We start from the raw sequence: 13546 nt of genomic DNA on the forward strand, positions 1-13546 counted from the left end.
GGTCTTTCTGAAAGCTCTGTAAGTGCCTTTGCAGAAAATGGTAGAAGAGGAGCACAGCAAAATCCTCCTGATTTCTGCAGCTCTTTCTCCTCTTGAAGGTTTTACGTAAGTATTTGTAGCTTAATCCAACACAGATGAAGGGAAGGTGTAACTCAGAGGTGTCACCTGCCTTAAAACCAGCTCAGAAGTCTCTGTTTTAGCAGAGGAACATTTGTTTTTCCTGTCTCTAGATAAAAATAACCTGCTTATACTTGCAGCAGCTCATCTTTAGCCAGAGTTTTTCCCTCTACCCTTATCAGATCTGCATATTCCACCCTTTTGGCAGGAAGTAGGTGTGTATCCTATATGGGCACAGCCAGCTTTATTTAAATTGCTGAATTTAGTCAGACAGCACTGGCAAAGCTGCCACTGCCACAGGGGTTAAAAGCTCTTTATGAGGATCAAATATATAATTCTTCTGTCTTTATTCCAGTGGTGTGAAGAGTGGAAATACCCTTTGTAGTTTGCTTGGTTGTGCTTTTTCACACAAATACCTTGAGCCTCACAGGGAGGGAAATACAAAAGCATTAACCTGGTGCCTTGGTGAGGAATTTTGTTCCCTTCTGACCCCACACCTGGTGGTGGGACTTTGCTGGATGAACTTCATCTATCCCTTTGATGAGGCTGCCATGGGGACTTCTGTTTTTGAAAAAGTCTGTAGTAGGTTACATCAGGTTAATAAATCTCAGTGATTTTTCTGCATGTGTTAGTTTTGGTGTTTAAAAAGAAATGGTGCTCTGAGGGGGGACACTGATGTGGCTCATTTAGGGGGCACTGGTGGTGACAGAAGGACTTAATGAACTTTGGGTCTTAAACCAAGGTGTGCAAGTAGAGTGTTAAACCATTAATACCAAACTGCCAACTGTAGTTTTGAATTCCATTTGTTGAAACAGTGGATTTTTGTTAAACTTTGCTAACAGTGCAGCTCTTTGCACAGAAAGGGAGGAACAATCCCAGCATTTCATCAGCCTCCTTGCTGTCTCTTGCCAAAGTTCTTGGGCTGCCCTGCACTGCATCAGTCCAGCTGGACTTTATTTTCCATCTATCACTCGAAGCCAGATGGAAAATGAATCCTGTGTATATTGATAGAGTTATTTCATAGCAAGGGAAAAGCTTTTTGTCCTGTGCCTGTGCTGGTTCAACCTATAAATCAGCTTTTATTGTCTGGTTGTCTTCAGGTTTGGAAAATGAAATGAGGATCATTAATAGGTGTGTGAAAACCATGTTAAGGCTCCAGGTGGATGTTTTTCCCTCTGGTGCCACCCAGGTGAAGGCACTTCCATGTGTTTTTTTTAATTCAGTGGTCCAGGTGTACCCACAAGGGGCAAAGAGTGGCAACCTCAGACCTGCCAAGCCTCACCTTGAGCCTCTGGTTTGGTTCAGGTGCACAGAGCAGTGCCTGGGGCTCAGTCCAGAGACACCAACCTCCCTCCTTATGGGACACCTGTGGAGCCAGGCTGGGAGAGCTGGGAATGTTCAGCCTGGAGCAGAGAAGGCTCCAGGGAAACCTCAGAGCCCCTTCCAATGCCTAAAGGAGCTTTCATTACAGAGTAGGAAATCAGTTATTCCTCTTTTGTTTCTCTGCTTTTATGTTCAGAGAAACTTCTGGCATGTTCCAAGGATATCTTTTATGAAATTATGCTGATTTTGACTGATACACAGTTAATTTTTGTCCTAATAACTGGTAGGTGGCTGTGGTTTGGATTTGTGCTGGAAAAGGATGTTGATGACACAGGGATATTTTAATTATTGCTGATCAGGGTTACTCAGAGCTCCCCATCCCACCAGTGAGGGCTGGGGGGGCACAGCCAGGACAGCTGATCCAAGGGGTGGATATTCCACAGCATATGGAATCGTGCTCAGCATGTCAAGGTGGAGGAAGAAGGAAAGGGGGGGGTGTTGGGAGTGTTTGTCTTCCCAAGTCACCATTAGGTGTGATGGAGCTTCCCTTGGCATGGCTGAACACCTGCCTGTCTGTGGGAACTGGGAATGAATTCCTTGTTTGCTTTACTTGCATAGAATCCCAGACTGGTTTAGGAGGGACCTTAGAGATCCAGGGTCACCCTGCCATGGGCAGGGACACCTCCCACTATCCCAGGTTGATCCAAGCCCCATCCTTGGATGCTTCCATGGGTGGAGCAGCCACAGCTTCTCTGGGAAAACTGTACCAGGGCCTGCCCACCCTCACATGGAAGAATTTCTTTCAAATATCTGATCTGAACCTACTCTTTCAGTTTGAGGCCATTCCTCCTTGTCCTGTCACTCCAGTTCCTAAGAGTCCCTCTCCACCTTCTTTGTAGCCCCTTCAGATCCTGGAAGGGACTGTGAGGTCTCCACAGAACCTTCATTCTTCTTTTACATGCTAAAATGTCTCTTTTCCAGTTTTCCATCTTCTCTCCCAGTTCTGTCCCTATCCCACCAGGGAACATGAGCACGTGTGGGGCTTCGTTGCCCTCTGCTGTTAAACCAGGACAGAAACTAAAGCCAGGCTTTAACCACTGTGGAAAGATGTGCAGTTCTGTTGGAAATGCAGCTTGTCCTAAAGGAGTTGTGGCTGCAGAATTAGGTCAGGCACGCCCTGCTCCCTGTGTTTCCTGCTGGCTCATGTTGCTGAGAGTAATTGTACGTGGGAATGTTTTTGTGGACTTAAAGGAGTGTTGTCACCTTAAAAAGGAGTTGTTTGGAGTTTTATTTCAGCCCTGGTGGTTACACTGTGGTTTAGGAACAGGGGAGGGTTGATCACCACCTGATTCTCTCACTGCTCATCATTCCTTGCCCTTTGCAAACCCAGTGGTGAAGCAAAGTTACTCATTTCTACTATTTTTACTCTCTTACAACCTCTCTCTTGCCGTGCCAGATGACAGTGAAGCTGTGCAAAAGCTGTCAGGTGTTACAGCAAGGGGGTTTGACAGCTCAGCTTTTCATTAGTTTTCTTTTAAGTTCCTCTCAAGTTCTTGACACCTAAAATATTCTGTAGTGGTTCTTCAAAAAAAAAATCCCAAGGATGAGGAGTATATCCTTATAAAGGTAATTTTTTTTATATAATAAGTAAAAATAGAAACCATCAGGTTTCTACTGATGCTTTTATTATCTTTTGTTTAACAAGGATCACCCTCTTCATCTCTGCAAAGCATTTGTAGCATGAATTGTTTGTGCCAAAGGGTCATTACTAAATAAAACTGTTTCCACTTTGGGATTAAAAATAATTTAAATATGACTTGCATATTTTTCTCTCAACAACAGACAAGGCTCAAGACAAGTTCAAATACAGATTATTTCACCAAGGCCACCAGCACGTGGTTTGGAGACAGGTGTTTGTGCAGTTCCACAGCTCATTCTTCACATTGGCATGTTCTGGAGGGAAGGAGGGACCAACACACTCCAAGTTAAGGCAAAACCAACAGCCAGAGCCAGAGGGGAATTTTGATTTTTGACTCTGATACTGTTTTTCTGTAATAAAACTCATTCTGTTTAGGAGCTCAGCACTGTCTAGAACTACCTGAAGGGAAGTTCTGGCCAGGTGGGGGTTGGTCTCTTCTCCCAGGCACTCAGCAATAGGACAAGGGGGCACAATGGGCTCAAGCTCTGCCAGGGGAAATTGAAGTTGGAGAGCAGAAAAAAATCTTTGCAGAGAGAGTGCTCAGGGATTGGAATGGGCTGCCCAGAGAGGGGGTGGATTCCCCATCCCTGGAGGTTTTTCAGCTGAGCTTGGCCGTGGCACTGAGTGCCATGATCTGGTAAAGGGACTGGAGTTGGCCCAAGGGTTGGACTTGATGATCTCAAAGGTCTTTTCCAACCCAATCCATTCTGTGAGTCTCTGGATGTGGCACTGAGTGAGAATCCACCTTGTCTTGATCCAACCCCACTGTGATCACCAGCCCAGGGCACTCTGTGCCCTGGGCTGGTGATCACAGTGGGATTGGATCAAGGATTGGACTTGGTGATCTTGGAGGTCTTTTCCAACCCAATCCATTCTGTGATTCTCTGATCTTTAGTGCTGAATGTGAATTAAGCTTTTGATATTCCTGAGTGCCCAGCTCCAAAAATCCAGCTGAGGGTTCAGTCTCCTGATTTGGAGAGTTCAAACTTCAGGATTGAGCACCCCAACAAATCACAGAGAAGTGAGAAAGAGATCAAGGTGCTTGTTCACTGCTCGTGATCCATTCTGTGGGACCAGCCAGTTTACACTTCCCAGAGGGTGGGAACATGGATGGAATGAGATAACCTGGGAATTGCTGGTGCCCAGAGCTGAGCAGTGAACGTGCTCCAGGTCAGAGCAGCACCTGGGCAGGCAGTGGGGCTGATCCTCAGCATTGTGGCTCCTCCTCTGTGTCCCTGTTCTCTCTCATAAAACACTTCCCTGCAGTGTTTCCCAGGGCTGTTGGAGCAACGAGCAGTTAATATGTGTAAAAAGCTTTGAAGATGAATAGTGCTAATTATTATTTATAGGTATTCATTCTCACCACAATAGTTCTCCTTGATCCTGGGCATGAAAGGAAACCAGGACATTTGTAAGCTGGTCAGGCAGGAGTTTGGCCTTAAAGTCTTTATGTCCTGGTTTCCCCACTGGGTTCTGTGTGTTTGCAATATATTTGTCACATTAAATGACCAGTTTGGGGATTTATTGAACCAGCCAGATGTGCTGGAGGAACATTACTCATTTTCCTCAGTTCTGCTGACACATTCTATGTGGGATTTGGGAATGCAAGAGCAGCCAAAAGACAGGGAATTGCCACCAGCCTGGCCCAGGCTGGACATCAGCAGGGCTGGACACTCCACCTCCTGGGGATTTATTAAGGAAAGTCAGATCTGGTGCTTAAAAGAACCACCACATTGCAAAGAGGAGCTGTTTGTGAATCTCTTTTAACAGAAAGGAACAATGAGAAAGGTGAGGTTTTTCTCCTAAAAATCCTGCTTGGCAGATTAAGCAGCAAAAGGGTAGGGAGTGATCAGGGAAAATTTATGTATTGTGGTCCTTGTGTATCTGGTGATAGTTCTATAAGTAATTTTGGAGCTGTTGTAGTTCAGGCCTCTGCTGAGGGGTGTGCAGGATCTCTCCAACTGCCTTTAATTAGAGCTTGAGGTGATGAACAGAGATTGCAACATTCACCCAACCCAGTTTGGTTGTTGTGAAATTCAGTCTGTTGAGGTTTTGTGCTGTTTGACATTGATTCAACAGGCTGGGGAAGTTCTGGAGCCCAAGTGTCCCTGGATAAAGCTGCTCTTTGCCTGGAGAGGCTCTGCTTGTGGATCTGATTCCCTGCTGAGTGATGCATTAGAGAATCAGGATACCATCCATGAGTGTCCCCAAGGACAGGGCAGCACTGGCAGGGGCTGTTGGGTTTCTGATGGGAATCATGGGGGGATCTGTCCAGGCTCAGGAAGATGTGGATGGGCACAGGGAGTTTTCCAGGCTCCAGGAAGATGTGGATGGGCACAGGGAGTTTTCCAGGCTCAGGAAGATGTGGATGGGCACAGGGAGTTTTCCAGGCTCAGGAAGATGTGGATGGGCACAGGGAGTTTTCCAGGCTCAGGAAGATGTGGATGGGCACAGGGAGTTTTCCAGGCTCCAGGAAGATATGGATGGGCACAGGGAGTTTTCCAGGCTCAGGAAGATGTGGATGGGCACAAGGAGTTTTCCAGGCTCCAGGAAGATGTGGATGGGCACAGGGAGTTTTCCAGGCTCCAGGAAGATGCGGATGGGCACAGGGAGTTTTCCAGGCTCAGGAAGATGTGGATGGGCACAGGGAGTTTTCCAGGCTCAGGAAGATGCAAATGGGCACAGGGAGTTTTCCAGGCTCAGGAAGATGTGGGTGGGCACAGGGAGTTTTCCAGGCTCAGGAAGATGTGGATGGGCACAGGGAGTTTTCCAGGCTCCAGGAAGATGTGGATGGGCACAGGGAGTTTTCCAGGCTCAGGAAGATGTGGGTGGGCACAGGGAGTTTTCCAGGCTCAGGAAGATGTGGATGGGCACAGGGAGTTTTCCAAGCCTGTGTTGCATGTTCAGTGAGAGCAGAGGGGCAGGCAGTGCCCCGTGAGCTGCTCAGCTCCTGGGACTGAGATGACCCTCAGAGGCTCCTCCTATTGCTGTTCCTTCCAGCCAGAGCCTTTAAAAAAGAAATGGTTTTGCTGTTGCCAGAAATCTTCCTTCAGACAAATATCACATAAGCAACAGATTTTCTAAAAATACACAGATATAAATGCTGGCAACTTAGTATTGAGTTTATGGAACAAAGGGAAGGAATTGTTATTCCTTTTTAAAATTCTCATTAAGAATTAAATACTTCCACTGAGTACCAGTAATGAGGGACTGCAAATCCACCACTGAACTGCTCATTAAGGCTTCACCCTCAGCAGGTCCTGCCCAGAAAACTCTCCAGTTCTGCCTTGGCATTTTGTTGTTTTATTAGTGCTGTTTTATCTGGTTTGTCTCTACCAAGGCAGTGCCCTGCCAGGAGACAGAGATGGAGTCTTCATTCAGCCAAGGAAAAGACACAGGACAATTGTTCAGCAAGGGGGGAAATTGGGAAAATTCATTAATGAGGAAATTGGTGCTTTATGTTTGAGAGAGTGGAAGGAAAACAGCTGAAGCCAAGAAAGGAGAGCTGGTTCATGTCCAGGGCAAAACAAATGCCAGAGAGAATGAGGGAAAGAGAACAGAGATCTGTTAGGAGATACAAGGAGGGAAGTGGGTCTTAAACATAGAAACAAGGAGGAGGAATTTCACTTGGAAAAAATGAAGAATATGCTGGAAGAACATTCCAGATTTAAGTGGCATTGGTTAAAGCATCATGTGTGGGGCTGGGCCAGGACATGGTGAGTGTGAGGCTGCTCCAGTTCTGGATGTTCTGCATTACACGAGTGTTTTTTCTAGGATTATTTTGGGTTAAATCCTGGGGTGAGCACTGTGTGACAGTAGAAGTGTAAATCAATGAGGAAAAACCAAAACCAAGCAGTGACTGGGGACAGGGAACCTCCTGGTCAGACCTCAGAGTGGTTAAGTGGCAATTCCTGAGCTGTTAACTGGGAAAATGTTGTATTTCAGGCTATGGCCACGTTACAGAGCTCGTTTGCAGGGCTGGCAATCAAGAGCTACATAAACATTTTTAAAAGGCTCCAGAGGTCTGAAGGGAGGGTAATTGCCAGGCAGGTATTTGCAGAACACAGATGTGATCCAAAGACATCAGTGGCTTTAGACTTCACTTTTAAAAAGCAAAGATTTATAAATTAAATAGATTTAATATATTTAATAGACCCCTGGTTACTTTAAAAGCTTTTTCTCTATTTCTAAGTGAGTGCAGGGGCATCATAAGCCTCTGAAACACAGTTAAATACTTGGAAAAATGCCTTTTGACCCTGCAGGACTTTGCTTGTGGTACCAGATAAAGGGATTTGAGCTTCAGTGCTTGGGAGTTCCCTCAAAACCTAAATCTTGATGTTTCTCTCCAGCTCTTCTCTCAGGAAGCGCCACCATCTCCTCACAGCACGGAGGCCCAGCATGAATGTGAACTGTGCTGGGGGCACAGACTGGTCAAGAAACCTGGAGTCCAGTTGCCCAGTGGAAAACAGAGCTGTAACATCCCATGAGTCAGAAGAAAGTGCAGTGGTGGTAGGAGGTCACAGCCCTGCTGCAGTTCCCAGGACTGAGGGTAAGGCTGTTGTTGTCCTCACCTTGTAATCTTTAAGGGAGATTGGGTTTTGTTCTGTTTTGGGACAGGTTCCAGTGTCACAAGGCAGTTGCACTGGGGGGTATGTACCCTGCCTGTGCCAGGCCAGTCTAAAGGACAGCAGGTCACAGCAGTTCAGCAACTTGGCAGGGTCATCTTGAGGGAATGTCCTGGCTGGCCAGCTCATGGCTCCTCCTGGGGCTGTCCCTGAACAGATTCCTTGGAAGCAGCTGGACAGTCCTGTGTGCCCACCACGGGCCAGCATCAAGTACTGCTGCCTTTCAGCACCCTGGTGAGGTGTGTGCTGCTGCTCCAGCTGCCTGGGAGAGTCTGTGTCTGTGTTTCTGGCCTTGTTCAGTTCCTCTGCTCCTGCACTTTGCCACTGAAACCATCATTATGGTTCAGCAGGAATTTTTTTTATCCAAAATCCAACTATTCAATTCAAAAACACAGTTTAGTTTTATCAGGGGAAGTTTTTTTTGGAAGAGAAGAGCAACGAGGCTGGAGAAGGGACTGAAGCACAAGTGCTGTGGGGAGAGGCTGAGGGAGCTGGGGGTGTTTAGCCTGGAGAAGAGGAGGCTCAGAAGTGACCTCAGCATTGTCTGGAACTGCCTGAAGGGAAGTTCTGGCCAGCTGGGGGTTGGTCTCTTCTCCCAGGCACTCAGCAATAGGACAAGGGGGCACGATGGGCTCAAGCTCTGCCAGGGGAAATTGAAGTTGGAGATCAGGAAAAAATTCTTTGCAGAGAGAGTGCTCAGGGATTGGAATGGGCTGCCCAGAGAGGGGGTGGATTCCCCATCCCTGGAGGTTTTTCAGCTGAGCTTGGCCGTGGCACTGAGTGCCATGATCTGGTAAAGGGACTGGAGTTGGCCCAAGGGTTGGACTTGATGATCTCGGAGGTCTTTTCCAACCCAGTTGATTCTATGATTCTGTGATTAGAAAAAAATTCTTCCCCCAGAGGGTGGTGGACACTGACCAGGCTCCCCAGGGCACAGCCCCAAGGCTGCCAGAGCTCCAGGAGTGTTTGGACAATGCTCAGGCACATGGTGGAATTTTGGGGTGTCCCATGCAGGGTCAGGGGTTGGACTGGATGATCCTTGTGAGCCCTTCCCAACTCAGCATATTCTGTGATTCTGTGATACGACATTACCATGACAGTTATGTCTATTGGCATCCTTAATTATTGCATGACTCAGTTTTCTCATTTCAGTAGGAGGTGTTACTATCAAATGATGTTTTGCAATAAATTATCTCTTACTCTGAAGTCTTCATTCGTCTCCCTCAGGTTTGGACTCCGAATGCCGACACAACACTTGCCCAGGAAGTGCCCAGATCTGCTCCATGCTCTCTGCTCCTGAGGACACTCACAACTGCCATTTCCCAGATGGAAATAAGAGACAGGTGGAATATTTTAATAGCCAGGACCGCCATGGATGCTCTGCCTTGTCTTCAAGCAGCAGTTCACAGCCAGTGGCTCAAGAGAAAGTGACCCTGGTGGTGGATGGCACTCGCTTTGCAGTGAACCCCCAGATCTTCACTGCCCACCCTGACACCATGCTGGGAAGGTGGGTCACATCTGTTGTTTTCAAGAGAACTAAAGGGGGTCAAATGTTTGTTAAAATGGAGCCAACCCATAATATTTGTTTTGTGGTCTCATCTGTACACACAGGCAGAGTGAGGGTGACCTCAGTCAGAACTTGGCTGTGAGTGAGACCCTGAAAACATGACTGGATGGAGAGTTGGTAGTTCTCTAGATAAGTTTCCCTTTGGTCCATTTCCACCAAAAAATTCAACTTTTAGCCAAATGTGATCTCCTTTTTGCCTTCTCTCCAAGTGTTTGCCTGGTTTGTAAGCAATACATCTGTCCAGAGCTGATAACCTCCCTCCTGAATGGGGACTGTGATAATGCTCCATCCCCTCCTGCTGCCACCTTTTGATACTCTCCCAAAGAGAAGTGACTCAGCTCCCTGTAACAGTGCTGGAAGGTTGGAAACTGCTGCTGCAACAAGAAACACTCATGTTTATATTGCCAGCACTTACCCCCTCTCTGACCAGAGGGAGACAGTTCTGTGGGTCACTGACCCTTGTACTGGTCATTGTGTAAAACACAAACAAACAAGGGATCAAAAGGCATGTGGAGTTGTCTGGTGTAGGTCAGTGAAAGGGCTTTATTGCCTGGGGATTTTCTGCCCAGGGCTGAATGATCTGTTCCTGGGCTTGTTCCTTGCACAGCAGCCACAGCAACATGGCCCAGACTTTCCTGAGCCAGCTCTTGTGCTGCTTTACTATAGAAGAGGGTGCAGTGTGGGTTTAAGTAACTGTATCTCTGTGTCAATGGGCTGGGTTGGAAGGGACCTTAAAGCCCATCTTGTTCCACCCCCTGCCATGGGCAGGGACACCTCCCACCAGCCCAGGTTGCTCCAAGCCCTGTCCAACCTGGCCTTGGACACTCCCAGGGATGGGGCAGCCACAGCTTCTCTGGGAATTCCATTCCAGGGCCTGCCCACCCTCACAGGGAAGCATTTTTTAACCTCAGTGTGACTGTTTGTCCCTGGAATAAATGCATTTCCCTATTCTTATGGGCTTGCATGGGGTTTTTTATCTCTTCAGAATGTTTGGACCAGGAAGGGAGTACAATTTCACCAGGCCAAATGAGAAGGGAGAATATGAGATCGCAGAGGGAATCAGCTCCGCCGTGTTCCGCACCGTGCTGGTAAGGACATGCCTGCAGAGTGGGCACAAAAAGAGAAATAAACAATCTGTTTGTCACATGTGCGGAACTGAGCCACCTCCAGGCAGCTGCACTCCCTGGGACATTGTGTTTTCATGTTTTGCAATGTGATTTTTAAAGAAAAAAACACAGAAAACTTTGGTAAAAGTCACTGTTTCGGATATTTGCTCGTGTTGCCTTTTACCTTTCCTGTGTCCTGTTGTTGTAATTCCTGAGCTGCATCCTGACCTTGTGGTTGCACATAAATCTATATTGCATATGAGATATTACTAAACCCTGTGCCATGGGTAAAGTTTTAACTGGAGTTCATAATTTATCAGACCCAAGAGAATCTACAGACACGTAGATTCTCAGAAGAGGAGGGCTGGTCTTACTGTTCACAGAGCTATAAACAGCCTCAAATGTTGGTTGACAAAACAAAGAACTAAGAAAAGTCAGAGTGCAAGATATTCCTAATTTTTCTCTCCAAAAACTGTCCTTTTATTCACAGGATTATTACAAAACTGGAATCATTAACTGCCCTGATGGGATTTCCATCCCAGACCTTCGAGACACGTGTGATTACCTTTGCATAAACTTTGATTTCAACACAATCAAATGTCAAGACTTAAGTAAGTATGGAAAGAAATCAGCTCCTAGATCAGCTGCATGGACCCTGATTCAGTGCAGCTCCTAATCATGTGCTTTAGTTTAAACATGAACATGTGGGTTCCACTGGGGCTCAAGCTGCATTTAAACAGCTTCTTTTTTGTTGCCTTAATCAGAAGTGAAGTGATTGAATCCTGCAGAATGGAGACATCTTGGTCAAAAAGCAAATTATAAACATTCAAGTCTCTTTTTGTAACAGAGGCCAAGCAGAGCTTGCTGTTATAGCCAACAAAATGAAGGCTAAAAGCAGGGTTAGGACTCATCCCAAATGTACCAGAGAATTGTGAATAATTTAACCTAAAGAATGATGGGCAAAGCAGGAACCAAGGATATTAAGTCTGGGAAGTAGAGTTCCTAGTCATGAAGGAATTTGACTTGGAGCAGCTTTTTGGTGGGCATGCTGGCCAAAAAAGTGCTTTTAACACAGGCAAATCTATGAAAAGCACTTTGAAATGGGGGTGAGGTGGTGAAATTCCCTGCCCTGGCCTCTGATGAGTGATCATGGAGAAGGCAGCAAAATGTACTTTCAGGGCAGAGGTTATTGCAGGAAATTCCAGGCAAGTATCATAATGAATTAATTATTCAATCTGTTACTGTTTTACTGCATTGATTGGAGCTTGGTGGTTTTTTAATGGCCATGGAATGGTTCTGCAGTGTCATTTGCATCTCCCCTGAAATGCAGTCTGTGCATCTGATTTTGCCAATTCTGGAGCTGGAGGCCGTTGATGCCTCTGAGCTTGTGTTGAGCAGTTTGTCCGAGGAAGAATTCTGGCTGTGCTCTTGGATGGATCTGGAAGTGCAGAGCTGGGACATGTTTTCATGGTGTAGCAAAGCTCCTTGTCTGCTTCCTGCCCCCTCAGGTGCTCTGTTACACGAGCTCTCCAATGATGGGGCTCACAAGCAGTTTGACAGCTACCTGGAGGAGCTGATCCTGCCCATCATGGTGGACAGTGCCAGGAAGGGGGAGCGGGAGTGCCACATCGTCGTGCTGACCGATGAAGACACCGTGGACTGGGATGAAGATCATCCACCCCCCATGGGAGAGGAGTACTCACAAAGTAAGAGCTCTGCACTGGGGCTCCTGGCTCTGTGTGCCACACATCCAGCCACAAGGAAAGGACCCATTCCCAAACAACAGGGTCCCTCCAGGAGGAGGGGCTGGTACATGGAAACCTGTTCTGTGCACTCCTGTGAGGTGCTGGTGCTGTTGGGGGCAGGATACCTGGCTGGTTAGAGCTGTGGTCTGATCCCTGTGCTGGCAATCACAGAACCATAGAATCAGTTGCGTTGGAAAAGACCTCCGAGATCATCAAGTCCAACCCTTGGGCCAACTCCAGTCCCTTTACCAGATCATGGCACTCAGTGCCACAGCCAAGCTCAGTTGAAAAACCTCCAGGGATGGGGAATCCACCCCCTCTCTGGGCAGCCCATTCCAATGCCTGAGCACTCTCTCTGCAAAGAATTTTTTTCTGCTCTCCAACTTCAATTTCCCCTGGCAGAGCTTGAGCCCATCGTGCCCCCTTGTCCTATTGCTGAGTGCCTGGGAGAAGAGACCAACTCCCACCTGGCCAGAACTTCAGGCAGTTCCAGACAGTGCTGAGGTCACCTCTGAGCCTCCTCTTCTCCAGGCTGAACACCCCCAGCTCCCTCAGCCTCTCCCCACAGCACTTGTGCTCCAGTCCCTTCTCCAGCCTCGTTGCTCTTCTCTGGCCCCGCTCCAGCCCCTCAATCTCTTTCCTGAACTGAGGGGCCCAGAACTGAACACAACACTCAGTGCAGCTTTTTTCTGCCTCCCCCTCAGCCTTTTTTTGGCTCCTTAGTGAGGGAATATTCTTTGCTTTCCTCTCCCATCACCACCCAGTCTCTCCAGACTGGCATGTGCATCACTCCCCTCCCACAAGGAAGTACATTTAATCCCAGGGAGGAAAACAGACACCTTGAAAACCACAGTGGCTTTTGACACCCCCACAGCTGAGCATGTCAAAAACAGGGAGAAGTTCCTCTTGTGTAGATTCTAATCACTTTTTTTATTTCCCAAGTCCTTTACAGTTCCAAGCTGTACAGATTCTTCAAGTACATCGAGAACAGGGACGTGGCAAAGGCTGTGCTAAAGGAGAGGGGCCTGAAAAACATTCGCATCGGCATCGAAGGTAAAGTGTTGCTTCAGCAAAGGAAATCCTAAAACAGGTGCCTCCACAATCAGTAAAGCCTGGTTTCCTCCAAACTCCAGGCATTGCCTGTTTTACTCAGTGTTTTAAATTTATTTTTATGAGACTGGTCAAAGCTGGGCATGTTCCTTCACCACTTGTGTTACACTGAAATGGGCCAGGAGGATTAAAAGCTGATGGAAGGTTAAAGATGCACAGCATGTGCCAGTCATCCCTGTCTCCTTAGGAATGAGTAAACAGGAAGTAGGAGTCAAATGCTTCCACCTGCTGCTCCAGGCATTCCCTTAGGGAGT

General features: G+C 47.2%; 1 protein-coding gene across 5 annotated transcripts in view; it reads left to right on the plus strand.

Annotated features, from left to right (window-relative positions):
* KCTD20 (potassium channel tetramerization domain containing 20) overlaps window positions 1-13546 on the plus strand; it is a 31142-nt gene that overhangs the window by 13326 nt on the left and 4270 nt on the right. For all 5 annotated transcript variants that reach the window (XM_071578555.1, XM_071578556.1, XM_071578557.1 and 2 more), the window contains 6 exons: window positions 7489-7688; window positions 8992-9271; window positions 10317-10419; window positions 10928-11048; window positions 11946-12143; window positions 13125-13235. In XM_071578555.1, the coding sequence (XP_071434656.1) occupies window positions 7538-7688; window positions 8992-9271; window positions 10317-10419; window positions 10928-11048; window positions 11946-12143; window positions 13125-13235 (964 nt within the window). In that variant the 5' untranslated portion in view covers window positions 7489-7537. The remainder of the gene's footprint in view (window positions 1-7488; window positions 7689-8991; window positions 9272-10316; window positions 10420-10927; window positions 11049-11945; window positions 12144-13124; window positions 13236-13546) is intronic.

Source organism: Pithys albifrons, chromosome 28 (genome assembly GCF_047495875.1).
Source record: "Pithys albifrons albifrons isolate INPA30051 chromosome 28, PitAlb_v1, whole genome shotgun sequence".
NCBI classification, from domain to species: Eukaryota; Metazoa; Chordata; class Aves; order Passeriformes; family Thamnophilidae; genus Pithys; species Pithys albifrons.